Source organism: Aegilops tauschii, chromosome 2 (assembly GCF_002575655.3).
Source record: "Aegilops tauschii subsp. strangulata cultivar AL8/78 chromosome 2, Aet v6.0, whole genome shotgun sequence".
In the NCBI taxonomy this organism is placed as follows: domain Eukaryota; kingdom Viridiplantae; phylum Streptophyta; class Magnoliopsida; order Poales; family Poaceae; genus Aegilops; species Aegilops tauschii.
This window is the reverse complement of record NC_053036.3, coordinates 630,228,769-630,243,642: the sequence shown is the minus strand read 5'-3', so window position 1 is coordinate 630,243,642 and position 14,874 is coordinate 630,228,769. Positions and strand designations below refer to the sequence as shown.

Genomic DNA, 14,874 nt, shown 5'->3' with positions numbered 1-14,874 from the left:
CTATTGCCGCTCCATCTCAACTAGCAACTCCTCACAATCTCTGTGTCAAGGCCGCCATCGCTGGAGGAGCGTAATGGCGGAGGAACCGTCTGCCAAGCGTCCCCGTGGTGAGACATCCGACCAGAGCACCGAGGTTGACGACGTTCAGGTCCCCGGTTAGAAGCATGACTACAAAGTGCACCTCAAGGAGATTGGCATCCACGGCAAGGAAAAGCTAGATGTCGTATGCACCAGCAATCCTGACGAAGCCGACAAGATGACTAGCAGGATCCTGAAGAGGGTCTGCGGCTTGTATCCTCAGTACATTGGTGTTGATGTCGAGTATACCAGGGAAGACGAACCTCCGCAGAGGGCAGCGGTTCTGCAGTTATGCGTGGAGGAACTTTGTCTGGTTTACCACATCACCGCGGCAACAAAATGGTGAACCATCCTACAGCTTCAACCTCTCCATGCTTCTGTTTAATTAGCATTTCACCCTGAAATTTGATTAAATTGGTTTATTGAATTGATGTATTAGTGAAGTTTCTGAAGTAGATGCAGCAGAATAGATTTTGAACTGGACGCACTAGATTAATTTATGAATTTGATGTATGGGATTATTTTCTGAATTTGATGTTCTAGTGCACTTTCTGTTCTAGTGTAGTTTCTATATTTGATGTTCTTGTGTAGTTCAGTTTCTTGAGTTTATGTGTTGACGTGGCTAAGAAGTAGATAGGTCATTGATTCAATTGTAGATACCAAAAATAAAAATGACATGCTCTGCCTGTATTTTATTTCTGAACTCTGCATAGCAGTTTCTGAAATTTTTTCGTCCATGAGTTATACGTACTACATAAGTATTTACTTGATGGATACTTGATGGATCCACCTTCCTTAAATGTGTCATCCCCCTTGCAGGCCCAAGAGCCTGCGCCCGTTCCTGAAGGAGAACAGGTTCTACACCTTTGCGGGCTTCAGTATTGAAGGTGACAAAGAGATACTGCGAAGTTCTGGTTTGGAGATCAACCCCGACAAGTACATCGACATGTTGGAAATATGCCCTAGAGGCAATAATAAATTGGTTATTATTATATTTCCTTGTTCATGACAATCGTTTATTATCCATGCTAGAATTGTATTGATAGGAAACTCAGATACATGTGTGGATACATAGACAACACCATGTCCCTAGTAAGCCTCTAGGAGACTAGCTCGTTGATCAATAGATGGTTACGGTTTCCTGACCATGGACATTGGATGTCGTTGATAACGGGATCACATCATTAGGAGAATGATGTGATGGACGAGACCCAATCCTAAGCCTAGCACAAGATCGTGTAGTTCGTTTGCTCAGAGCTTTTCTAATGTCAAGTATCACTTCCTTAGACCATGAGATCGTGCAACTCCCGGATACCGTAGGAATGCTTTGGGTGCACCAAACGTCACAACGTAACTGGGTGGCTATAAAGGTGCACTACAGGTATCTCCGAAAGTGTCTGTTGGGTTGGCACGAATCGAGACTGGGATTTGTCACTCCGTGTAAACGGAGAGGTATCTCTGGGCCCACTCGGTAGGACATCATCATAATGTGCACAATGTGACCAAGGAGTTGATCACGGGATGATGTGAGTTACGGAACGAGTAAAGAGACTTGCCGGTAACGAGATTGAACAAGGTATCGGGATACCGACGATCGAATCTCGGGCAAGTAACATACCGATGGACAAAGGGAATTGCATACGGGATTGATTGAATCCCCGACATCGTGGTTCATCCGATGAGATCATCGTGGAACATGTGGGAGCCAACATGGGTATCCAGATCCCGCTGTTGGTTATTGACCGGAGAACGTCTCGGTCATGTCTGGATGGTTCCCGAGCCCGTAGGGTCTACACACTTAAGGTTCGATGACGCTAGGGTTATAGGGAAAGTATGTACGTGGTTACCGAATGTTGTTCGGAGTCCCGGATGAGATCCCGGACGTCACGAGGAGTTCCGGAATGGTCCGGAGTAAAGATTTATATATGGGAAGTCCTGTTTTGGTCACCGGAAAAGTTCCGGGTGAAATCGGTAATGTACCGGGACCACCGGGAGGGTCCCGGGGGTCCACCAAGTGGGGCCACCAGCCCCAGAAGGCTGCGTGGGCCAAGTGTGGGAGGGGACCAGCCCCAGGTGGGCTGGTGCGCCCCCCCCCCCACCAAGGCCCAAGGCGCATGGGAGAGTGGGAGGGGGCAAACCCTAGGTCCAGATGGGCCATAGGGCCCATCTAGTGGGGCGCCCCCCCTCTCCTCCCCTTGGCCGCCCCCCTTGATGGGATCTAGGGCTGGCCGCCTCCTCTTGGGGGTGGAAACCCTAAGGGGGGCGCAGCCCCCTCCCCCCTATATATAGTTGAGGTTTGGGCTGCCCAAGACACACGAGAACGTCTCTCTTTCGGCGCAGCCCTTCCCTCTCCCTCCTCCTCCTCTCCCGCGGTGCTTGGCGAAGCCCTGCGGGATTGCCACGCTCCTCCACCACCACCACGCCGTCGTGCTGCTGCTGGATGGAGTCTTCCCCAACCTCTCCCTCTCTCCTTGCTGGATCAAGGCGTGGGAGACGTCAACGGGCTGGATGTGTGTTGAATGCGGAGGCGCCGTGGTTTGGCGCTCAGATCGGAATCAACCGCGATCTGAATCACTACGAGTACGACTCCCTCATCCGCGTTCTTGCAACGGTTCCGCATCGCGATCTACAAGGGTATGTAGATGCACTCCCCTTCCCCTCGTTGCTAGATTACTCCATAGATTGATCTTGGTGATGCATAGAAAATTTTGAATTTCTGCTACGTTCCCCAACAGTGGCATCATGAGCTAGGTCTATGCTTAGTTTCTATGCACGAGTAGAACACAAAGAAGTTGTGGGCGTAGATGTTGCCAATTCTTCTTGCCGCTACTAGTCTTATCTTGTTTCGGTGGCATTGTGGGATGAAGCGGCCCGGACCGACCTTACACGTACGCTTACGTGAGACAGGTTCCACCGACTGACATGCACTAGTTGCATAAGGTGGCTAGCGGGTGTCTGTCTCTCCCACTTTAGTCGGAACGGATTCGATGAAAAGGGTCCTTATGAAGGGTAAATAGAAATTGGCATATCACGTTGTGGTTTTACGTAGGTAAGAAACGTTCTTGCTAGAAACCTATACAAGCCACGTAAAAACTTGCAACAACAATTAGAGGACGTCTAACTTGTTTTTGCAGCATGTGCTATGTGATGTGATATGGCCAGAAGATGTGATGAATGATATATGTGATGTATGAGATTGATCATATTCTTGTAATAGGAATCACGACTTGCATGTCGATGAGTATGACAACCGGCAGGAGCCATAGGAGTTGTCTTTATTTTTTTGTATGACCTGCGTGTCATTGAATAACGCCATGTAAATTACTTTACTTTATTGCTAAGCGCGTTAGCCATAGAAGTAGAAGTAATCGTTGGCGTGACAACTTCATGAAGACACAATGATGGAGATCATGATGATGGAGATCATGGTGTCATGCCGGTGACAAAGATGATCATGGTGCCCCGAAGATGGAGATCAAAGGAGCAAAATGATATTGGCCATATCATGTCACTATTTGATTGCATGTGATGTTTATCATGTTATGCATCTTATTTGCTTAGAACGACGGTAGTAAGTAAGATGATCCCTCACTAAAATTTCAAGAGACGTGTTCCCCCTAACTGTGCACCGTTGCGAAGGTTCGTTGTTTCGAAGCACCACGTGATGATCGGGTGTGATAGATTCTAACGTTCGAATACAACGGGTGTTGACGAGCCTAGCATGTACGGACATGGCCTCGGAACACATGCGAAACACTTAGGTTGACTTGACGAGCCTAGCATGTACAGACATGGCCTCGGAACACAAGAGACCGAAAGGTCGAACATGAGTAGTATAGCAGATACGATCAACATGGAGATGTTCACCGATGATGACTAGTCCGTCTCACGTGATGATCGGACACGGCCTAGTTTGACTCGGATCATGAATCACTTAGATGACTAGAGGGATGTCTATCTGAGTGGGAGTTCAATAATCAGATGAACTTCATTATCATGAACATAGTCAAAAGGTCTTTGCAAATTATGTCATACGCTTTAGTTCTACTGTTTAAGATATGTTCCTAGAGAAAATTTAGTTGAAAGTTGGTAGTAGCAATTATGCGGAGTGGGTCCGTAAACTGAGGATTGTCCTCATTGCTGCACAGAAGGCTTATGTCCTTAATGCACCGCTCGGTGTGCTGAACCTCAGCGTCGTCTGTAGATGTTGCGAAACATCTGACATACACGTTTTGATGACTACGTGATAGTTCAGTGAGTAATGCTAACGGTTTAGAATTGTGGCACGAGAGACGTTTTGAAACGTCGCAGAACATATGAGATGTTCCGAAGACTGAAATTGGGATTTCAGACTAGTGCCCACGTCAAGAGGTATGAAACCTCTGACAAGTTTCTTAAGCCTGCAGACTAAGGGAGAAAAGCTCAATCGTTGAGCATGTGCTCAGATTGTCTGAGTACCACAATCACTTGAATCGAGTGGGAGTTAATCTCCCAGATGAGATAGTGATAGTTCTCCATAGTCACTGCCACCAAGCTAGTAGAGCTTCGTGATGAACTATAAATATCAGGGATAGTTATGATGATCCTTGAGCTATTCGCGATGTTTGACACCGGGAGAGTAGAAATCAAGAAGGAGCATCAATTGTTGATGGTTTGTAAAACCACTAGTTTCTAGAAGGGCAAGGGCAAAAGGGATACTTCATGAAACAGCAAATCATTTGCTGCTCTAGTGAAGAAAACCAAGGTTGAATCCAAACCCGAGACTAAGTGCTTCTGTAATGAGGGGAACGGTCACTGAAGCAGTACTACCCTAGATACGGTAGATGAGAAGGCAGGCAAGGTCGACAGAAGTATATTGGATATACGTTATATGAATGTGTACTTTACTAGTACTCCCAGCAGCACCAGGGTATTAGATACCGGTTCGGTTGCTAAGTGTTAGTAACTCGAAATAAAAGCTGCGGAATAAACGGAGACTAGCTAAAGGTGAGATGACGATATGTGTTGGAAGTGTTTCCAAGGTTGATGTGATCAAGCATCACATGCTCCCTCTACCATCGAGATTTGGTGTTTGCGTTAAGCATGATTGGATTATGTTTATCGCAATACGGTTATTCATTTAAGGAGAATAATGGTTACTCTGTTTATTTGAATAATACCTTCAATGGTCTTGCACCTAAAATGAATCTCGATCGTAGTGATACACATGTTCATGCCAAAAGATATAAGATAGTAATGATAGTACCACATACTTGTGGCACTGCCACTTGAGTCATATTGGTATAGAAACGCATGAAGAAGCTCCATGTAGATGGATCTTTGGACTCACTCGTTTTTGAAAAGAATGAGACATGCGGACCATGTCTATTGGTATATATGCATGAACAAACTCCATGCAGATGGATCGTTTGGACTCACTTGATTTTGAATCACTTGAGACATGCAAATCATACCACATGGGCAAGATGACTGAAAGGCCTCGTTTTCAGTAAGATGGAACAAGAGAGCAACTTGTTGGATGTAATACATTTTGATGTGTGCAGTCCAATGAGTGCTGAGGCATGCAGTGGATATTGTTAAGTTCTTACTTCACAGATGATTTGAGTAGATGCTGAGTGTATTTACTTGATGAAACACAAGTCTGGATTATTGAAAGGTTCAAGTAATTTCAGAGTGAAGTTGAAGATCGTCATGACAAGAGGATAAAATGTCTGTGATATGATCATAGAGATGAGTATCTGAGTTACGAGTTTGGCACACAATTAAGACATTGTGGAAAGTGTTTCACAATTAATACCGCCTGGAACACCATAGTGTGATGGTGTGTCCGAACATCATAACTGCACCCTATTGGATATGGCACATACCATGATGTTTCTTATCGAATTACCACTATCGTTTATGGGTTAGGCATTAGAGACAACCGCATTCACTTTAAAAGGGGCACCACGCAATTCCGTTGAGACGACACCGTTTAGAGAAACCTAAGTTGTCGTTTCTTAAAAAGTTTGGGGCTGCGATGCTTATGTGAAAAGGTTTCAGGCTGATAAGCTCGAACCCAAAGCGGATAAATGCATCTTCATAAAATACCCAAAACAGTTGGGCATACCTCCTATTTCAGATCTGGAAGCAAAGGTAATTGCTTCTAGAAACAGGTCCTTTCTCGAGGAAAATTTTCTCTCGAAAGAATTGAGTGGGAGGATGGTGGAGACTTGATAAGGTTATTGAACCGTCACTTCAACTAGTGTGTAGCAGGGCACAGGAAGTTGTTCCTGTGGCACCTACACTAATCGAAGTGGAAGCTTATGATAGTGATCATGAAACTTCGGATCAAGTCACTACCAAACCTCGTAGGACGACGAGGATGCGTGCTACTTCAGAGTGGTACGTAATCCTGTCTTGAAAGTCATGTTGTTAGACAACAATGAACCTACGAGCTATGGAGAAGCGATGGTGGGCCCATATTCTGACAAATGGTTAGAAGCCATGAAATCCGAGATAAATGGATCTTTAAGAAGAAGACGGACGTGGACGGTAATGTTACCGTCTATGAAGCTCGACTTGTGGCAAAGAGTATTTCCACAAGTTCAAGGAGTTGACTACGATGGGATTTTCCCATCCGTAGCGATGCTTAAAGTCCGTCGGAATCATGTTAGCATTAGCTGCATTTATGAAATCTGGCAGATGGATGTCAAAACAAGTTTCCTTACCAATTTTCGTAAGGAAAGGTTGTATGTGATACAATCAGAAAGGTTTTGTCGATCCTAAGGATGCTAAAAGGTATGCTAGCTCCAGCGATCCTTCCATGGACTAGAGGAAGCATCTCGGAGTCAGAATATACGCTTTGATGGAGTGATCAAAGTTTTTGGGTTTATACAAAGTTTGTTAGAAACTTGTATTTACAATAAAGTGAGTGGGAGCGCTACAACATTTCTGATAAGTATATGTGAATGACATATTGTTGATCCGAAATGATGTAAAATTTCTGGAAAGCATAAAGGGTTGTTTGAAAGGAGTTTTTCAAAGGAAGACCTGGATAAAGCTGCTTACATATTGGGCATGAAGATCTATAGAGATAGATCAAGACGCCCGATGATACTTTCAAAGAACGCACACCTTGACATGATTTTGAAAGAGTTCAAAATAGATCAGGAAAGAAGGAGTTCTTGGCTGTGTTACAAGGTGTGAGTATTGAGTTAGACTCAAGACCTGACCACAGCAGAAGAGAGAGAAAGGACGAAGGTCGTCCCCTATGCTTAAGACGTAGGCTCTACAGTATGCTATGCTGCATACCGCACATGTAGTGTGCCTTGCCATGAGTTGGTCAAGAGGGTACAATAGTGATCCGGGAAAGGATCACATGACAGCGGTCGAACTTATCCTTAGTACCTAGTGGACTAAGGAATTTTCTCGATTATGGAGGTAAAAGGGAGTTCGTCGTAAAAGGGTTACGTCGATGCGAACTTTGACACTAATCCGGATGACTCTGAGTAGTAAACCGGATTCGTATAGTAGAGCAGTTATTTGAAATGGCTCCAAATAGCGCGTGGTAGCATCCACAAGATGACATAGATATTCGTAAAGCACACACGGATCTGAAAGGTTCAGACCCGTTGACTAATAACCTCTCTCACAAGCATAACATGATCAAACCAGAACTCATTGAGTGTTAATCACATAGTGATGTGAACTAGATTGTTGACTCTAGTAAACTCTTAGATGTTGGTCACATGGTGATGTGACCTGTCAGTGTTAATCACATGGTGATGTGAACTAGATTATTGACTCTAGTGCAAGTGGGAGACTGTTGGAAATATGCCCTAGAGGCAATAATAAATTGGTTATTATTATATTTCCTTGTTCATGATAATCGTTTATTATCCATGCTAGAATTGTATTGATAGGAAACTCAGATACATGTGTGGATACATAGACAACACCATGTCCCTAGTAAGCCTCTAGGAGACTAGCTCGTTGATCAATAGATGGTTACGGTTTCCTGACCATGGACATTGGATGTCGTTGATAACGGGATCACATCATTAGGAGAATGATGTGATGGACGAGACCCAATCCTAAGCCTAGCACAAGATCGTGTAGTTCGTTTGCTCAGAGCTTTTCTAATGTCAAGTATCACTTCCTTAGACCATGAGATTGTGCAACTCCCGGATACCGTAGGAATGCTTTGGGTGCACCAAACGTCACAACGTAACTGGGTGGCTATAAAGGTGCACTACAGGTATCTCCGAAAGTGTCTATTGGGTTGGCACGAATCGAGACTGGGATTTGTCACTCCGTGTAAACGGAGAGGTATCTCTGGGCCCACTCGGTAGGACATCATCATAATGTGCACAATGTGACCAAGGAGTTGATCACGGGATGATGTGAGTTACGAAACGAGTAAAGAGACTTGCCGGTAACGAGATTGAACAAGGTATCGGGTTACCGACGATCGAATCTCGGGCAAGTAACATACCGATGGACAAAGGGAATTGCATACGGGATTGATTGAATCCCCGACATCGTGGTTCATCCGATGAGATCATCGTGGAACATGTGGGAGCCAACATGGGTATCCAGATCCCGCTGTTGGTTATTGACCGGAGAACGTCTCGGTCATGTCTGCATGGTTCCCGAGCCCATAGGGTCTACACACTTAAGGTTCGATGACGCTAGGGTTATAGGGAAAGTATGTACGTGGTTACCGAATGTTGTTCGGAGTCCCAAATGAGATCCCGGACGTCACGAGGAGTTCCGGAATGGTCCGGAGGTAAAGATTTATATATGGGAAGTCCTGTTTTGGTCACCGGAAAAGTTTCGGGTGAAATCGGTAATGTACCGGGACCACCGGGAGGGTCCCGGGGGTCCACCAAGTGGGGCCACCAGCCCCAGAAGGCTGCGTGGGCCAAGTGTGGGAGGGGACCAGCCCCAGGTGGGCTGGTGCGCCCCCCACCAAGGCCCAAGGCGCATGGGAGAGTGGGAGGGGGCAAACCCTAGGTCCAGATGGGCCTTAGGGCCCATCTAGTGGGGCGCCCCCCCTCTCCTCCCCTTGGCCGCCCCCCTTGATGGGATCTAGGGCTGGCCGCCTCCTCTTGGGGGTGGAAACCCTAAGGGGGGCGCAGCCCCCTCCCCCTCTATATATAGTTGAGGTTTGGGCTGCCCAAGACACACGAGAACGTCTCTCTTTCGGCGCAGCCCTTCCCTCTCCCTCCTCCTCCTCTCCCGCGGTGCTTGGCGAAGCCCTGCGGGATTGCCACGCTCCTCCACCACCACCACGCCGTCGTGCTGCTGCTGGATGGAGTCTTCCCCAACCTCTCCCTCTCTCCTTGCTGGATCAAGGCGTGGGAGACGTCACCGGGCTGCATGTGTGTTGAACGCGGAGGCGCCGTGGTTCGGCGCTCAGATCGGAATCAACCGCGATCTGAATCGCTACGAGTACGACTCCCTCATCCGCGTTCTTGCAACGCTTCCGCATCGCGATCTACAAGGGTATGTAGATGCACTCCCCTTCCCCTCGTTGCTAGATTACTCCATAGATTGATCTTGGTGATGCGTAGAAAATTTTGAATTTCTGCTACGTTCCCCAACACGACATCCAGCGCAAATGGAGAGTTCCGTTCAAGGGAAGAAAGAGGTACCTCTCTTTGGCTGATGTTGCAGGGAGCGTGATCCACCCATTCTACAAACAGATGAAGGATAAGATTGACAGGGTTGAAGACCATAAACTGTGGGGGATCAGCCCACTGCCAAATTACCTCATCGAGTATGCAGCGATAGATGCGTACGCCACCTACGAGTCATTGAAGAGAATTGAAAACATCAGAGAAGGACTGGAGAGTGCAAAAGAGGCAGAGAAGAATTATGACGATCATTACTACGTCTACTAGTGATGACGAAAACATAGAAAACTGGTCGAGGAGTTGCTTGTGTTTCTGCTTGTCCTTTCTATTGTTTAAGGTTTGTAGTTTTCTTCTGTTAGAACGAAGCAGTTCCTAATGTCATCTGTATCAGGTTAAACAAGTTTGCTTATGTCAAGTTTGTAGTTTGTTTATGTGATTGAACAAGTTATTTAGCTTGGTAAGTTCTATGTTTATCCAGCAATCATGTGATTTTAAAGTAGTAATGTTGCTCTTTACTCTAAAAACAACAAAATACGAAGTAGTCTTTTTACACTAAGTACAGTTTAGTTGTGCACACAAGCGCGGCTTCTTGAGGAGTGGCAGGAGTGCCATGGGTCGGAATACGCAGTTAGAGAGGCACAGGTTTGCAGTCTCTAGAGCCACCGGCATGTGTTACTACAGGGGCCGGAGGCACGGAATTGAAGTCTCTAAAGAAATGAAGGCACCACAAGCCTCCATGCAGAGGCACGTGGACGGAGTAGCAGAGGTGAGCTCCGAATACATAGTTACAGGGTCACGGTTTGGAAGTGTGTAGAGCTAAGGTTGTGTGACACGATGGGGCATGTAAGAGTCATGGCGAGTGTCACGTGATAGAGGCACCTGGATGTAGGTACGCAAGGCACGGGATTTCGACTTCTCGATGCACGGGTATCAACGTTGTGGATGCACAATAGTGTGGTGGCAGAGGCATGTGTCGGAATGCTCGGTTAGAGATGCACTGTTGTGACGTTTATGAAGAAACACGGGCATAGTACCGCGACCATGTAAGAGTCGCGGGGCGTGACACGTTAGGCACGTGGATGCAGGGACGGTAGGCACGGAGGTGAAGAATCAAGAGGCACGGAAGTTGGGTTTTTGTTGTTTCGAACAACTATCAATACTGTGGATGTTCAAAAGTGTGGTACCACAAGCATGCTTCCGAATACGCAGTTAGGGAGTCACGGTTGTGAAGCCTCTAGAGAGTCACGCGTGTCTGGCATCACGGGCATGGAGTGGTGTGGGGCTTCGAGAGGCATCAGTGGCCCTCAACCCTCTGGATGCATGGTGGTGTGGTAGGAGAGGCACCATTGTGTATGCACAGGTGTGAGGCCTCTAACGGCGTGGAGTGGGTGGCACCACATGCATTTGTTTGAGTACTCATTTAGAGAGTCACGTCTGTACTCACGCCAGATGCATGCTGTAGGTTGGTGGCATTCGACAGCACACGGTTGCAGAGAGGAGGAATGTTTGTGAAACATCAAAGTCACCGGTGGTCACGCATGAGGAGTATGTAGAGTCACTGCGCGTCGACGTGACGCATGTATGTCTAGGGACGGACTCTTGGGGCTTTATGGGGCATGGTCATCAACCACCTGGATTGATAGTTGTGAAGTGTCTAGGGGCACTGGCTTGTGTTTGAATGCTTGGTTAATGAAGAATCACGGAACTACTTCAATAAAAAGAGTCTGTTGCTTCATTATCACAGTATGATGTGCGGTTAAACCGTTTTCTGATGTTTCGACGGAGCTAGGCTTGTTCGCTTATCAACAACTTTTTATTCCTTGATGTCGTCGTAGATCTTTCTAATCTCATCGCAAATTTCGCTGGGTGCGATTCCATTCTGATTGCTAAATAGTAGCCTGCACAGTTGTTGTGCTTTCCATTGTTCGGTGCCATCCTATACAAAATTCAGTGAAAAATAAGGAGGAAAAACACATCAGAATTAGGTCATGCAGTTGTATGATATCTAGCAGATTTATAGCGAGTTTTAAGCGAAAACTTACGTCGAAATTATCTATCTCTTCGACGAAGTGGTTGCCATCAAAGAGATCCGCGAACCTTAGAACAGCAAACGGGGTTTCACCTTTGTTCACCTTTGGAACGCCCTTTAAAAATTGAACTTCCCATTTAGTCTTTTCCTTTTCGAATTTTTCACTGAGTAATATTTCGTATACTTCCTTAAACCTGGGCACCTGGGAATTGCATTTTGTTTTTGTTTTAGAGAGACATGTAGTGTAACTTGTAAAACCGAAAGACGCTGTTATTTACAATTCTTACCAGTTTGTCTTTATGGTTGTGGTATTTGTTATGCTCCTTTTCTTTGTTGGCTTCGTTGATTTCCATGTCAGCAATTTGTTTACTTAGTTTGCCATCATGCACGTGGTGATCACGTTGATTTTTCAGGTATTCTTGCCTCTTCAATTCTTCAAGAGATGTTTCTTCAGGCTCGATGATTTGAAGCTTCCTTCTATATTTGTCGAGCACGAATAGTGTGTATCGGTCTTGTTTTTCAAATGGCATGAATACCTGCGGTACAAAAGTTTTATTGTTAGATGAGAGTTTAGAATATAGTATTTTGTTTGAAATGCTTATTTTTATTTTGTTAGAGAGTTTTATTGTTAGAGGAGAGTTTAGAATATAGTTTTAACGCTATTACCATTTTTGCTGTTTTGAGCTTGTCTGATTGACATTTCTTAAGGAACAAAGGAACCAAGCTATCCTTCTCTCGTGTGAAAGCATCTCTGAAGTTCGCCATAGATTTTCTTTTATCCTTTAAACCCAGAATATTCTGCAGGCAACAAATAAAAAAATCATAAAAACGAATTAGAAAGAATAGATCGGTACCAAGAGATTAAACAATCGTTGCAAAAAGATGAGTTTGTATGATCATTGTGGTTTTTTTTTGAAATTTACCGCTGCAAAGCTTGGGCCTAGTAATAGTCTATGTCTTTTGTGTACAGGTTGGTCGCTTCCCTCCCATGCTTCTGCTAACTCATTGAGCACCTTCTTTTCCATTCCTTGCTGTTTTTTCTTGTTTGCAGGCCCAAATATTTCCTTTAGGTTTGATCCAGTGAGAGTTGTGCTGTTCCCGTGTGGTTGTTCTCTCGAGAAGAATAGTACTTGTCTGCTTATAGGTAAAACAGTAGAAGAAAATTTTGTTGAGAATGTCATTAACAAGCAAGCTGATAAACAGGAATTCAAGGTTCTTTCTAGTTTCTGTCTTATTTGTGTGATTACCACGTAACTTTAACTAATTTCAGTTGGAAAAGGAACCAAGTCACCTTTTGAATTTGTCCTGCCATGGGTCACTCATGACTATGTCGTAGAGCTCGTTTGCCTTATGCACGTGTCTGAACGAATGCCGGTGTTGCGGGTATTTGTTGGTGCTCCTTGATTGATGCTGGTTTTTTCCGTCTCGCTCTGTCAAAACATATAAAAAATTATGGCTGTTGTTTCTAAAAGATATATTTGAAGCTCCTGTCATGTTGACTGATGGTAAAAATGAAAATAGTTATATTACCTTTCATGGGCGAAAAAAGGTTTATAGTCTCTCGTTTGAAAACTTTGATTTTTTCAGGAAGTTGATGGTGCTTTATTTGGTTGGTTTTACCGAACATGAGTGTGTATACGTACTCTGGTTTCCATTCGGCATCCACCTTGCTGGGCTGCAGGCATGTCAAAATTTATGGTTTATAGTTACGTGTTGTCCACCATTGTGAATAAACTAATTGCGGTAATAAAGAAATCAAGTAATTTGACGTGTATGTACTGGTAACTTACATGAAAATCCTCTCTGTGCTTGACCAGTTCTTTCCCATTCCAGTGTTTCGCAAATTGGGCCGTGAAGTGTCCGCATTATGTTCCTTCTTGCTTTGGTGTGCAGACCCTGTGAGGCCTTTCTGCTATCCTTGCCCAGTCTGGTTCGTTCTTGTGTTTTAGTTGGTGGTACTTGTTCATCAGCACCGAGATCCTTCTCATCTGTGATTGCATTTTGGTTTTGTTGTTTGGGTGCGGCATTGATAAAAGTAAGAGTATCATACTATCACGACGAAAAGAATAAATCAATGTACAAAAAGTACGTACCAGTTCTGCTCGATGCACATGGTGTTTACTCCAAGACAAATTGGCGTAGTTTACATAGTTCAGTGGGTCAAGGATGTCGATGCTATCTCTGTATTTGTTCATTACATATCGCGTGTAGTGGTTGTCTGTGTGATGAGGTATCATGATCTACGTTGAGAGAGGAGATTGTTGTTGATGTAAAAAATGAATTTCATTTAATTTTTTAAGCTCAAGGAGAATAAGTCATGTGTTCAGTAATAGTTCCAAACTTACCATCTTCGAATGCAGGGTGTTTTTACCTCGCACGAGTTTTTCAAATGCTTGTAGTGCATCGTGTTCGTTGAATTCTGATAGCTCTCCCCTATTATAATTGAGACCTAGCACCATCTTCAAGAAAGAGAGTGTGTGGTATTAGTTAAATATTCTACCATGTGTAATGACAGTGGTGTTTTCGTAGGTGAGGTATGCATACATTTGCGAATTCTGCAGGGAGTACAGTTGTGACGTCTGGGTTGAACTGTTCCTGTTCTGTCCATTCGTCCAGTAACGCGTTTAGCATGGAGCCCTCCATTTGTGCATTTCCTTTCCCTGCTTGTTCCATGAAGGATTTTCCTGAAATGTAGCCTTCGCGCTTTGAGGTTTTATATAGCTGTTCTCTGCAAGCAAGGACGGTTTAGAAGTAGGTGAGTGAATGGTTAGTTGGATGTTAGAGAATGTGCAGCTCTGTGTAATCGTTTCCATGGAACAAGGAGAATTTGCTTACTGTCCGCATTCTTTCTGTCCTTGTCGGCTCATCAGATATCTATAGAGTTGCATGGCCTTTTCTTTGTAAATGAAATCTCCTGGAACAAGTGTTGGAGCGTTGACTTTCTCAATTTCCTTGCTTGCTCGCTTGAATGGCCTCTTAGTTGAGATTATGTTTGCTGAGCTGATCTCATGTGATTGAATCGTCGAGGGTTTTGGGGAACTTGTCTGCACTCTTGCAAGATGCCTTGCCCTTTTCTTCCCGTGATCTAACTACGCCTGCTCGTTAAGCTGCCCAGCTGTTGGTGTGTCCTTTTGTGTGTTGTTGTTT

The 14,874-nt window shown here is 44.9% G+C and overlaps 1 protein-coding gene across 1 annotated transcript; it reads left to right on the top strand.

Annotated features, from left to right (window-relative positions):
* The first annotated feature begins 256 nt into the window (after positions 1-256).
* LOC141041380 (uncharacterized) lies at positions 257-9,965 on the top strand. Its single transcript, XM_073507530.1, has 3 exons — positions 257-420; positions 898-992; positions 9,739-9,965. The coding sequence occupies exons 1-3, from the start codon at positions 257-259 to the stop codon at positions 9,963-9,965; spliced, it is 486 nt and encodes a 161-aa protein (XP_073363631.1).
* The last annotated feature ends 4,909 nt before the right edge of the window (positions 9,966-14,874 follow it).